A 14,449-nucleotide genomic window follows, 5' to 3' on the forward strand; every position below is an offset into this window, starting at 1 on the left:
TTTCAGGTCAATCCGTGATACAAAGCCTGCCGAACATACTGTAATACTAGCCGTCATTCCACAAATGTAAGTATTTTTAGAAAGTATGTTTTCCTGCTAATATTTTTTTCTGTAAATGGATGTGGTTAGCCAATGAATAAAGTATGTTAGCAAAGGTTAGACTTAGCATCCATAAACATGGCAATCTTAGCTGCTGTGGAGTAAGATTCCATTATAATGTAGATTTTTTTAGTGTTATCTAATCTCTACTTTCTAAATTATTTTAACAGTTCTGAAGAGTTAATCAGTCCTGAAGAGCATAATAATATGATATTTTAATTATAGGGAATAAATAGAAGTCTCTCATGAAAATCTTACAGTCAATCTATATATTGGGAAGATTCATTCACTTCAAAATGTGGTTGGTCTACCCATGATTGAAAGTTTATTTGTGCCCCAAAATCCCGGTACATAAGGAAAACTTTCCCAACCTGGTGCTCTCTATGTGTTGGACTACAACTCCCATCATACCTAGCCATCATGGCCAATGGCCTACTGGCTGCGGATGATGGGAGTTGTATCCCACCACATCCGGAGGGTTCCGGGTTGGGGAAGGCTGACATGCTGTCACGTAGTGCTGTCACTGAAAAGGCTTGCAGCAGTACTTACTTGGGCCAAAATGCAGTAAAAGCAAAGCTTGTGGCCTTAAAAGGCAGTGTTGAGTTCAACTCTTTAGCCAATGTACAGTGTGCAACCTAGATTTTTTAATCTTATTTATTTATTACATTTAAATTCCGCCTTTTTTTCGTCCAAGGTTGGGCTGAGAGTCTGTGACTGGCCCAAAGACACCCAGTGAGTTACCATGGCTGAGTGGGGATTAAAACCTGGATCTCCCAACTCCCAGTCCAACACTCTTGCTACCACACACCCCTGGCTCTCGCCGAGCTAATGTTGACAATACATAATAAATAAGAAAATGCTACATCTGTAATATTGATATTAACTGGAAAACTGAAGAAGTTACAATAAATACATATAGTACGCTTTATTATTCATTATTTTCAAGAAGCATGAGTCTTTGAGGTATCAGAATGTTTCAGGTCTCCTAGGTGACAAGATTTTCTGCATTTCTGTAGGTCTGCTGGCCAAGAAGAAGCCTCTGTCCTCCCCTTTCTCCATGCTGGTTTTAATAGGGTATGTAGAAGTTATTCTAACTTTCTTTAAGTGATCAACAAATACAACTACAAATTTTATTATTTTCTCTGCCGTTATTAGGTAGCCTAATTTTGCTTGGTCTGTTAAATGCACCATAGGGGCCAAATACCTAGCTAAATATTTATTTCTAGGGCTATTGTATAATCTGCAGTATAATATATAGTGAACAGAGTCCTCCACCTCTTGTTCTCCACAACAGCAAATTCTTTGATCTCTGGGTATATTATTAAATCTTCCTTCTCTAAAATTCGTCTGCATGGTCTGCATTCTCAGGCTTGTAGGAGCTTTACGCAAGACTGGATTCGTAATTTCAATTAGATATTTTTCTTCTCTATGCTTTAATTTTATGAAAGGATAAATATTGGAGAATTTGGAAGCTTTAATTGCATTAATATCAAGCTTACCGAAATAATTCCTCAGTGTTTGTCTAATCGCTATGCGTTGTTGGTTTATATTTCCTTCTAATATCGTTTTAGGATCTATTCCGAATTGTCTTAGCTTGGCTTCACACCTTTCTATCCAGTTGCCATGTGAGGAGTATTTTTTCTGATCTTTCACCACCAGCTTAACTAGATTATTTGTTGATGTTTTCATTTTGAGGTAATAAAAAAACATGTTCCTCCAGATGGCGTACTCTATTGGGAGCATCCCAACTTCCGCCCTCATATAACATGTAATGGGTGTGTCGGGGGAAGACCCAACAATATCTGTAGGAATTTATTTTGGACCACCTCAAGTTGCTTTATATTATCGTTGGCCCAAATTTCTGCCCCATAGAATAACTGCAGCAAAACCTTTGTCGCAAACACTTTACATGCTGGGGCTATCATTTGTCCTCCTTTTATTCTGGCGAATTTTAACACTGTCTGCATTGATCTATTTGCTTTCAATTTTATTGCCTCCATATGATTAGTCCATGAACCATTTTGTTTAAAAAATATACCTAAGTAGTTAAATTGATTTGTTTGTTCCAGACGGTGTCCATTTAATGTCCATTTATGTATTTGTGGGCTTCTCCCCAAAACCATTACTTTTGTCTTCTGATAGTTAATGGTTAGTAATTCCTTCCTACAAATCTCACCAAATGCTTTGAGTGATCTTCGCATACCCACTAGGTTTTCTGATAATAATACCATATTGTCTGCGTATAATAAAATGTTCAATTTTCTTGAACCTACTGCCACAGGGAAATTCTGTTAATTTACTAATTCACCAATGATATTATTTACAGATATATTAAATAGAGTTGGAGCTAGCAAGCAACCTTGTCTAACCCCTAACGATGTTTCTATTTCATTGGATAATTGTCCACCTCTACCTACTCTTACCCGCATGGAGGTATTTGAGTAGAGATCAACAAGCAATTTATCTATCTTCTGTAGCTATTTTCTCTTACTGATTAATTGTTCATGTTATCAGCCACATATTTTTGTTTACATGCCAGCTCCTCTGCATGTAATATTTTGTTTACATCCCCCAGCTCCTCCGCATTTTAACTCAAAATATCTGAGAAGGAAGCAGAGAAGTGAAGGAAAACGTATTATTGACTACTCCTGACTGTTGTTTCAAGAGGTGAAAGGATACAGGCAAATACATTTCTGCAAGCCTGGCCATGATTTGCTGTGACAAATGCCAAGAAAGATGTGTTTTCTTTCAAAATTAGGGTTCTCTATTGGTGTCATTAAAAATAATGTGTTTTATTTATTTATTATTACATTTATATCCCACTTTTTCTTCTCTTGCAAGGAACCTAAGGTGGTTTTGGTTTATATGGTACTCTTTGTCTTCATTTTATCCTCACAACAAGCCTGTGAGGTAGACTAGACTGAGAGTCAGTGACAGGCCAAAAATCACTGAGAGAGTTTCATGACCAACTGGGGACTAGAACTTGGATGTTCTGAGTTCCAGCCCAACGCTCTAACTATAACACCACACAGGCTCTATAACTGCTTGATCCTCTGTCCTTGCTGGTGCAGGGTAGTCAGTACAGATCAGAACAGGGCTGTTCTGGCTGGCACTTTGCCTTCAGGATCACTATGTAAATAAAAAAAGGGACTGGGTATAGGTTCAGGAAGAAGCCTATGCCTCCAGTAGCAGCTGCCCAGGTTCTATAACAGTGGTTCCCAAACTTTTTCAGGTAACCGCCCCCTTGGTTCCACAAACTCATGCCCAGCGCCCCCTACCCTACACTATAAAAATCATTATTCAGAATAGCGGTTTTCAATGACCCACTAAGGAAGATAATAACAATAAAATTCAAAACAGTAACAATTAATGGAATATTTATTCCAAAGCACCCGCCGTAGGCTTGCCGAGGGAGGGAAAAGAGAGTGAACGCCTCTGTTTTGCAGCCGGTGTGGCGGGGCACACCAAGCAGGGTATGTCTCTTCATTAGTGTTTTGGTGCTTTTGAAATATTTCAATTCACCGTTAAAAGGACTCTTCTTAAATAGTATTAATACATGTGTGGATTCTTCCCCTTTATGGCTTAGGACCAAACTACCTTCTCCCATAAAAGTATCCCTGGGTTTTAAGACCTTCTGGAGAGGCGCTTCTCAGAAAAGACCACCTCGAGCACCCCCCTGCTGCTCTTAACGCCCCCCTATGCAATCCCACCGCCCCCAAGGGGGCAATACCGCCCACTTTGGGAACCATTGTTCTATAAGAAGCATCTGTTCATACTTGAGAAATGGTTTTAGAAAGTTGCTTTTTTAAATAAATAAAACATGGAGAAACAGCACTCGTGTTTGATATATGATGCAGACAGATTGCACTGCATATTTATGTTGTTTCTGATCTCCACCTTTTTTATTTAGTCGGTCCAAATCTTTGTTCAGTTAAGTTCCTCCCAGTGTTAAAACAAATAAACAAAAGACAAATGTGTGTTTCCAGACAAGGCTTTTATTGTGCAAACGCCTTGACTCAGACATGGAATTTTACAGGGCTCCAGATAACATCTTTCATTTGTTAGCCTCTTTGTGTTTTCCCATCTTTTTTCTTAACACACACAAAAATCCATTAAGGAGGGAAAGATGGAATACCTGTATGGTGTCTCTTGACTGGTAGTGCTAGAAGCCCTCCATCTGGAAGCACCCAGTGCTTCAGTTACCCTCTCCTTTAAAAAAGAAAAAGAAAAATCTTGACTCCATCTCTAACTTCTAGAACTTTTCTTTCTTTCATTCATTCATTCATTCAAGTTTTATGTTGTTTTATTAGATCAGGAAACTGCAAGCATGGTTCTCTGCCTCCCTCCCCTCCCCCTCCAGTTTGTACATTACCTAGACATAGGGCTCCATCACACCTACTTCTGCCCCCTGGTTTGTCTCTGTGATTTCTAGCTTTGTTTCATTAGTGTGTCAAGCTATTGGCCCCTTTCACATGGGTTTGTGGTATCATGCTATACTGATGAAATCTCCCTTTCGCTTGTTTGCTCTTCCACTCCACCCCACTCCTGGGAAGCGGGATCCATGGCACCCCACGTGCTTCCCAGGACAGGCCCATTAGTTTCGATGTCAAGGTCAGAGTTGGATGACCGTGACATCGGAGGGATGCCATTCCTCTGGCCTCCACATCAAAACAAATGGGGCAGGACATGTTGCGGAGGGATGCCATTCCTGGACCGGGGATGGTATCCCACCGCATCGCATCCTTGCCCATTACTTTTGATGCCGAGGCTGGAGTGAGCAGTCAGCATCAGCTCTCTCCGTCCTCAGTGTTGAAACAAATGGGGAAGGAGCCAGCGACATGGCACGATCTCATACTGTGTCAGGAAATGAGTTCGTGCCACATCCTTCCCCGGTGGAGGCTCCCCTGCCTCCTTGTTGCTGTGGCGGTGCCCACAGCACGCGCAACTCATGTCCCTCCACAGCTGCCACAGCCTGAATCGGCAGACAGATCTCTGCCAGTTCTGACTGCGGCAGACACGGAGGTACACATGCCACAGGCACCGCCACAGCAACAAGGAGGCAGGGGAGCCTATGTGGGGGAAGGATGTGGCGCGATGTCCGCTGGTTCGGGCTGCAGTGGCCACAGCAACAAGGCTGCAGTGGCTGCAGCAAAAAGGAGGTGGATTAGCTTCTCTCCCCCACTCTCTGCCATTCGGTGTGGAGGGCAGAGAGAGAGCGGGGAGAGCAATAGCCAATTCTGCTCTTACGGTATATCCAAGTGTGACATGCAAATAGGCTATAAGGGCAGGGTTGGCTAATGTGTCATCTGAACGCACCCAATACTACTAGTACTGATGATTATATGCTACCTCCGGTATCATTGGCTATAAGGCTATATACGCCAGTAGCTGGAGAACATGGGTGGGAGGGTGCTATTGCACTGTGTCCTGCTTGTGGGTCCCTGGTCAACAGCTGGTTGGCCACTGTGTGAACAGAGTGTTAGACTAGATGGACCCTTGGTCTGATCCAGCAGGGCTCTTCTTATGTGCTTAAGTAGAAGCTCAGTAAGTGTTGCTGGAAAGGGTGGGGCTCTCTTCCCGTTGGATTCCCCTGCACTGACCACAGAATCAGCTTTCTTCAGCAATATGGCACAGGCCGCCCTAATCCTACAGTGGTCCTTATGAGCCACGTGGGCTGGCAGGGGAACAACCTGGGCAGAAGCATCTGCTCCTGCAGACTGCAGAGACTGCAGGCACTGTCTGATGCCTATCTAGCCCTTAAAGCAAATGTCATGCAGATGCGCTTGTAATTAAAGTGTGTTCACTTGCAGCAGAATAGGGAGATGTGCCTTCCAGAGCTACAATTGCTTAAGGGCAAGTAAATCCCTGAGTAGCAGGTCCCAGAGATGAAATGGGAACAGAACATTCCTGATTAGGTGTCTCACATGATGCGCAGCGCTCCCTTATGAAGGTATTAGCATACCCTTTTTAAGATGCAGAACACCAATAACCAATATATTAAAAACCTGTCAAAGGGATTTAAAAAACCTGAGTGAAAACTAGAGGTTTGAATTATGACACTAACATTGCTACTTTTTCAGGGGAGCTGGGGGGAAAGGAAGAGACGGCGTCGCACACGCTTACAGTTGTATTTCTTTCATGGTGAGCCTTTGAGGTTTCTTCAAAGGTTTGTTTGCTGACCCCAGAACTGTTTGTTCTTGAATAGGGCGAGTAACATCAGAAAATATCCTCTGCTGAGATTGCCATCAAAGTCTGTGTGTGCGCTTGAAAGGGGATTTCTTTTTCAGATCTTCAGTTGACTAACAGTATATTAACCACAGCTACAATTTCACTGACTAAAATCTAGAATCGTCAATGGAACAGAATGGATCCAGTGGATATCAGGCAACCATAATTATTGTGGCTCCTGTACTGTATAAAAATGTTTTTCTCCCCATTTCCATATTTGTACATAGTGATCTTTTATGTGACCTTGAGCAGTTGCTATATGCCTGAGACAAGTAGAGCGGAGGCTGAGGTCTCCCGCCCACTGCAAATCTTTTAATATCACTGTTTATTACTAATTGATTTTGAGGTTGAATGCTTTATCATGCTGAGCAATTTTAGGGATTATTCATATAGTCTTTCGTGGGGGAGGGGCTTTCAGAACAAAACCAGCACATCTCTTTTCTCCATTTGTGTCTGTTTTCCCCAGACATAAAGCTATCAATTCCCCTTATCCCAAAAGGTAATTATGGGGGAGGAAAGGCCATCTCAATAGTATAGTGTAATGTTAAGATTGTGCTGCTACAGATCTCTGCAATAGCTGACCCTTCTACCTTCTTGCATATTACATCTTAAAGGCTTCTAATATCCCCACTAGTTACAGTGGGGATATTAGAATTGTACTGAATTGTACTGATGCTCATTCACAATTGTATTGCATGAGAGCTTTTCCAAAGGGCCAGAGAAATGTGCTGAATTTATGCTTATTGGAATTTATTAAACCAAAAGTGACCCAATTTTCACACTTCCACAGAGGGCACAGAGCCACCGTAAATCTCCCTGTTGGAAGGTAAATGCAAGGAAAGGGATGGAGCTGATTTTGTTTTTTTCATGGGCTGTGCGCCAACTTGTACAGCCTCCTAAAGAGGGGGTGGGAGGAAATTTTCAGATTGCTCCACTTCTCTCTCAGCCATTTCCCCTGAAACTTAGAACAAAGCAGTTGAGCAAGAATGGTAGACTGAAGACGTTGTGGTTTCCTCTTGAGAGCTGTGAGTTGTGCTGTACAGCTCCAAGAAACAAATTGGGATATGGCTGGGGGTATCCAGTTTTGTCAAGTGGGGCAGGCAATGAGAAGAGTAAAAGTTGAGCTGGCCCTGTTTGTAGTCTGCAAAACCACCAAAGAAATTATTACCTATAATAATAAAACAGGATGTGTCTGTCTGTTTGTCTATCTGACTATCAGTACCATAGCACCAGAAACCATGAAACCTAGACACCTGAAAATGGCATGCATGCTAAGAGGACCCTGGCCGGGGTGTGGGAAGGGTGTTTCACCTTGGAATTATTTGGGCTTTCAAAACTGATTCATTTCAATTAATGTAAATATGTCCATGTGTGTGCAGCCTGCAGTACCATCTCAGTTCACTAGGTGGCAGACTTCCCCAATCAGTGCAACGGATTTGCAGTTGATACAGTTTGAATCCAGAAGGAATAGTGTGAGGGAAAGAGTTGTACAGTGGGTTCTTCCCCACTGCTATGGGGCAGTGGCCTTTAAGGTAATGGAATTGACAGACCTGTCCCCCAGTGGGCCATATGGATGCACCATAGCAAGGCCTGTGCCTAGGACTACCAAAGGCTGTGCCTTCATTCAAATGAATTGGGCACAGTGTACCCAACTCTGACAGCTGCATAACTTTGCATGAAGGCTTTTCTGTATCAAATTAAGGGCTATTCCAACCCCTGCAAAGCCAGGTCCGTTTGCTCGTTATTAACGGCATAATATGGTAATACTCTGCTTTTGAGTGTTAAGTATTTCATAGACATTCTTTTGTTGAAATATGAACAGACCTGGAATTCATATTATGCATATTTCCAATTATCCAATGTTCTAATAAACATCATTTATATGTCAGTATAAAGTTTGGTTTTCTGAGGGTTATACTAGACTGGATGGTGATAGACCTGTCTCTTTAAATGTGGGGTCTTTCCCAGTAATGTGGGGATTGTGGGTCTAATTTAAGGAGGGAAATGGGAGCATGGGAGAGGCTGCTATATTCCCATCCCCCACCCCGGTCTGCAACTTCTTGTAAATCCAGATGCTCCCAGCCAGTGCTGGAGTAAGTTCTCGGTATTATATAGCTCCAGGACTGCTGTCCATGGTACTGAAATCAACTCAAGTCCCAGCTGTGATCCGTCTGCCTTCCCCATGACATATTCCTTGTCTAAGCCATGGCCCAGAGCAGACAACAGATTCCCAGATGACACCGATGGAGGCTAGTGGCTCTGATGTCAGTAGGATGGTGAATCCACTCCAGGTTTCAGTTGGAACCAATCAGAATTATAAGGGAGCACCTTGGATAGCTCCTTTAGAGTTCTGCCTAAAACCTGGAGTGGATTGACCACCCCACTGGCATTGGAGCCACCAGCCTCCACTGAGATTGCTCTTGTCAGAAGTCTGAAATGACCGCTTGGAGAGGGTTTTCAAATTTAGGCCAAGGCCCTCAGATTGCCCACCTCTGCTCTAGAGCTTCCTCAGAGGTAGACAGTACTGGGCCAGATGGACTAAGGCAGTTTCATATGTTCACTGTGATGTTCATAAGCATAGCATGGTAACTTAACTGTATAAATCAGTTATGAAAACCAATTACATCTACTTCTCCATTTTATTTTGATTTCCCTTTCCCCAGAGATATTTGGAGAATAGCAGCATCATTGCTTGTTATAATGAACTGATTCAAATAGAACATGGTGAGGTACGATCACAGTTCAAGCTACGGTACGTAAACAGACATGCAAAGATTGTTCCTCCCCTTAAGGGAAGCACTGGATTCATCATGAGGTATTCAAGTAATTCTACACAGATGCTTTTATCAGTGGTGCTTATACATTGGCCTCAGGCTCATGGGCGCACAATAGCTTTTCCGAGACTTGAAGCTAGGATTGTAGATGGGTCATTGCCCAAATAAGCTTAGTTTCAGGATTTAGGGAGGACGAGTAAATAAATAACTGTCTTACAGGAATAAAGTTTAGGGGGTGGGGCGCTTCCCACTGGAACTCACTTGTGTGTGTCCCCCTCCACTCCTTGCTTCCACTTCCTTGTCCCATTCATACTCCTTATACCCTGTCCTATGTTGGACTCTAGTTTTTCTGAATCATTACCTATTCACCCGTTTCCTCCAAACTACCCATCATTTGATGGTTTCCTGCTGTTGGTGCAGATTTTTCCTCCATTCTAAAAGGTGGGAAGGCCTCTCCTGAGCTTTAGTTACTGGCAGTAGGAGCTTTAAGACACAATACGCTATTAATTTTTGTATTTTTAGTCCCACTGCTTTTGCCTTTGACCCCACCCACCAAGAGCTTCTCCGAAATCGAATTTGACTCTCGGGTTGTAAGAGTTCTCCCACACCTGATCTAAGTAGAGCATATTGTGTTGAACAAGCATCTGTGGGTGAAATTAGGCTTTATCTCAGCAAATGCATGTTCTCAAACCCACATTTGTCATTATAACAGGAATTGGGGAGTCTGGCAGGAATTCACAGAGGAAGGTCACTTAACCCTTCACTCATTTGCAAATGCCTCCTCTTTTTCTTTCTTTCTAACCTGTCTGGGTTAGAAAATAAGATAAAATGGCCAGAGGTGGGTATTTGCTGTGAAGAATAGAGGGCAGGAGAAATTTAAGCTTGCTGTGTTCCACCCCATGAATACATCCTGCATCAGTCTCCCTCCATAGATATTGATAGATACGCTGTTTTTCTTTAAAGAAAAGCTTTAATGGAAATAAAAACATGCAAATTGATTATTACTCAAAATGTTCTTAAAATGTTTTAAGGGTTCACAAGAAAACGCACAAACCTGCTAATCATCAAGGGAAACCATTTGGGCAGGTGAATCAGTGGAGGCTGGTGGCTCTTATTTCGGTGGGACTCTCTGGATTTCAGTCAGAGCCAGCCGGAACTCTAAAGGAGCTGTTCAAAGTGCTGAACCCCCTTCCCCAAAATAGGTTTAGGACCTTAGATAACTCCTTTTGAGGTCTGGCTGGTTCTGACCGAAACCTGGAGTGGATTTACAGTCCCACCAAAATGGGAGCCACAGCCTCCACTGAGCTGAATTGTATTGGGTCCAACTCACCCAGACTTTTGCCCCCCAGAAGTAAACAGCTGTTGCTATTTATTTTGGAAGTGAAATCCCTTTACATTACTCTGCATACCAGTATATCCAACATGCATTAAGCCAACATTTTCTAAGAAAAGACATTTGTATAGCAAATCTTGCATATTTACACATGTATGATTCATGTAACCCTGTCCTGTACACTTATAGATATTAACAGTATGTAATCATTTGTTAATTGCAGGGCTTGTAATTCAGTGTTCACAGCACTAGAACACTGCCATGAAGCTATAGAAATAACTAGTGAAGATCATGTAATTCAGGTATGGAGAAGGCACATGTTTTTATAGAAAATCTATTTATATATCTATTAAACACCATTGCTTTCTGTGGTCTGTATGCATAGGTTTGTGCTATGTTCTTGCTTTCCTGTTTATCTGTTAGTGAGAATTTCTGCAATGGAAATGTACATACTGGATACTGGATATAGTATAAGCATGCTGAAGGCATTTTTAAGTTCAAGCTTTTCTCAGTTGTTCACGTGGTTTCATTGTTTTACAGTATGTAAACCCGGCCTTTGAACAGATGATGGGCTATCAAAAGGGAGAGCTAATAGGAAAGGAGCTTACCGAGCTTCCAAAAAGTGACAAAAACCGTGCAGACTTACTGGATACGATCAACACATGCATCAAAAGAGGAAAAGTAGGTGACTAGTCAAATTGCACCTGCGTCCCTGAACTAGTAGTGTAAAGCCCATGTTGCCATGGGCGCCAGCAGTGTAAGGGAGAAACATACTGTCCCTTGACTCCCACTATGTCAATCCTGCAGAAGATGTATGGAGGTTACTTTCATTCAATGCAACCAAGGTCTTTTGGCCTTGGCCTCTTTCCCTCATCCCCCACATTTTAAAACCCAGCTTTTCCTAGGGCCGCTTCTTTTCCTCTTCTGCTGCCATCCCAGACCATTTGACGCTGCCTCCACCCCACCACCATCCCTGCCACCAATATGGCCGCTTCGAGAGCGGGCTCAACTCGCAGAGTCCAAGGCCCTCCGTCCGTCCCCGCCTTTGTGTTTTTCTGCCTACATGCTGCAAAGCTACATGGGAGCTGTAGTTCCCCAACCCCCTCAGGCTCCTGGCCAAGATGCAGAAATATAGTTTTCGGCTATTAAAGCATGAGCTTTGTACTTTTTCAAAGTTTCAACGTTTTCTGCACATCTACACTGTTCAACTGGTGCACAGTTTAAAACAAAAATCGGTCTGGTAGATCTCTAGTTATAAGCCTTACACTACCGTATTCTTTTATAAGATATAAGATGGGGCTGAATTGTGTTATCTGAGGCAAGGAGAGAAGTGGGTATAAAATGTATTCTTTGAAATGCACTTGCTGTGTCCCCCACCCACCCCAGGCTTTTCCTCCTAAATTCTTTCAGTATTTCAGCAGTAAATACATTTACTGTTGCCTAGCTCACTCTGTTTCGCCCAGAGAAAGACATTCTGCACATGGCCAGAGGTGCTTTTCTTCCCATATTCCAGGATTCAGCCCTGTTTGAAAGAAGTGGTGCAGAATAATGAGTTCTCTGGTTCTAGTTTGCTGGCAGTGGCAATAGAGTCAGTGCTTAATTTCTTTCTTTTTTTTTATAATCTTTATTTTTATAATTGATTACATAATACAATTACCACATAAGAAAAATAAAATAAACAAACATACATCGCTTATAATTCCAAATTATACTTATCTAGTTTCCATAATCACATAACATAACATAAATGCTCCCCACCACCTTCCGGGATCTATTCTTGCTTCCAGAATCTCATAGTTTCTTCCGGTGGTGATTTTCCACCCCCCTTAGAGAATACATATTCTAGGAACTGTTTCCAAATGCCCTCAAATTCATTTACATTTGTTATACCTTTTCTTAACCTTATATTACATGTCAATTTATCGTTTATAGCTATGTCCCAAATTTCCTTATACCACTCTTCTATATTATAATTTCCCTGCACCTTCCAGTTCCTAGCTATAATTAACCTTGCTGCTGTCAACAAATTAGTTATTAATTCTTTGATCTCTTTATTACACTTTAAAGTACCATATAGTGATAGCAATGCTACCATAGGTGTCTCTTCCAACTCTATTCCCACAATTTTTTTTATTTCAATATACACCATTTTCCACAATTTTTGCACACATTCGCATTCCCACCACATATGTAAATACGTTCCTTTCCCTCCACAACCTCTCCAACAATTTGCTGAATTCGTCATATTTATTCTATTTAATCTCACCTGGGTCAGATACCACCTCCAAACAATTTTATAATAATTTTCTTTTATTCTCACAGACATATTTCTCAACACTCTTTGTCGCCATATTCCCTCCCAACTCTGCTGCCCTATTTGCACTCTCAAATCAGTTTCCCATACCATCTTCCCCATTCCCCCTATCTCTCCCTTTTCAGCCAATATTCTATAAATTTCACTTGTTAAACCTTTTATCCTTTTATTTTCTCCTATCTCAATTTCTTTCCTAAAAATCAAATCTTCAAATTTTGTCATTTTGCTACACTCCCCATTATCTCTTATCCATTTTTTTGTCCATTGCTCTAACTGCCGACAATTTAACCAATTTAAATTCTCCCCCTTAAACACCTCATCTATTTCCCTTCCTCTTTTCGTCTCTCTTAACCAATCTTTTAACCTCATTATTTTTTTCTCTATTAAAATTTTGTTCAATCTCTCTTTTAAATTCCCTGGAAAATTCCTTAACATTATCACCGGTGTTAACGGAGATATTTTCGAAAATAACACCTTCTTATATAGTCGCCAGATTTCCCAATGCTTTTTCAATAGCGGGTTTACTATTTCTTCTCCGCTTTTTTTACTATCTTCTCTAAAAAATATATTTTCCAATTGCCACTCTTTATCTTTTCTTGCTCCATCCTCCAACCAATCTAATTCCCCTACTCCTATAATTCCTTCTACTATGTGTCTTAACCTATTGGCTGTATAATATGCCTTTATATTGGGGATTCCCAATCCTCCTTTCTTCTGTGCTAAGTACCACCACTTTTTGTTTATTCTCGCTTTCCTGCCTCCATTACAATAATTATTTACCATATTCTGCCAACTTTTTATCTCTTTTTCTGATATTTTAATTGGTAACATTCTAAATACAAAATTAAGCTTAGATAAAATTTTCATTTTAACTAAAGCTATTCTGCCAAACCATGACAAATTTAACTTTTTATATTTTTCTATTTTATCTATAATATCTTTTTTCAACTTATATAAAATTTCCTTTTCTAAATCCTCTAAATCTTTAACAATTTTAATTCCCAAATATTTAATTTCAGTGCTTAATTTCTAAAGAGAGAGATGCTGGCTTTTGTCTGCATGAGTAAGAGAGTCCATTACTTTCCTAGCCATGGATGTTGAACCTTTTTCAGTCTGCGGACTGAAAATTCCATTTTGGAGAAGTTCTCAGTGGGGGGTGGGGGGGCAACATTCCAGTGGCGGGGGCCCTGAAGACAAAAGGAGCAGATCCAAAGGCAAAGGTGCGGTGCCAAATATAGCAGCGTAATTAATGTTAAAGCTCATACTTCCAATAACTAAGCCTTAGGAGAGGTATTTCAACCTTTTATTAGATGGGGTAAAAAAAACTGCGCAAAAGCTAGTAATCTACACAAAGATTGGTGGCTGGGGGAAAGGGGGTGTGGCCTGGGGAAGAGGCATGGCCTTTTGGGGAACCCTAGAAGGCTGGATTTGGCTCCCAGGCCTTAGGTTCTGCATCCTTGCTGTAAGCCCTATTCCTTACTTCTAAGTGGTCCAGCACCTGCATTGTAGGGATGGTAGGTCAGGCCTTCCCCTATTATACTAATGAATTCTTGCATGACAACCCTACAGAAAAGCCTCTTTCCTGGGCTTCTTCATTTTCACATTTACTGGATCATCCAAGCAAGTGGACAATGCTAACACCTGACTTGGCATCAGTGTCTGTCCTAGCCAGCACTGTTACTTTGCTACCACCAAAGGTAG

At 41.5% G+C, this 14,449-nt stretch overlaps 1 protein-coding gene across 1 annotated transcript in view; it reads left to right on the top strand.

The window, feature by feature from the left end:
• PDE8B (phosphodiesterase 8B) overlaps positions 1–14,449 on the top strand; it is a 63,054-nt gene that overhangs the window by 23,369 nt on the left and 25,236 nt on the right. The window contains exons 4-8 of the mRNA XM_063127956.1: positions 7–66; positions 1,116–1,173; positions 8,991–9,079; positions 10,658–10,736; positions 10,975–11,115. Of these exons, the coding sequence (XP_062984026.1) occupies positions 7–66; positions 1,116–1,173; positions 8,991–9,079; positions 10,658–10,736; positions 10,975–11,115 (427 nt within the window). The remainder of the gene's footprint in view (positions 1–6; positions 67–1,115; positions 1,174–8,990; positions 9,080–10,657; positions 10,737–10,974; positions 11,116–14,449) is intronic.

Source organism: Elgaria multicarinata, chromosome 6, assembly GCF_023053635.1.
Source record: "Elgaria multicarinata webbii isolate HBS135686 ecotype San Diego chromosome 6, rElgMul1.1.pri, whole genome shotgun sequence".
Taxonomy (NCBI): Eukaryota; Metazoa; Chordata; class Lepidosauria; order Squamata; family Anguidae; genus Elgaria; species Elgaria multicarinata.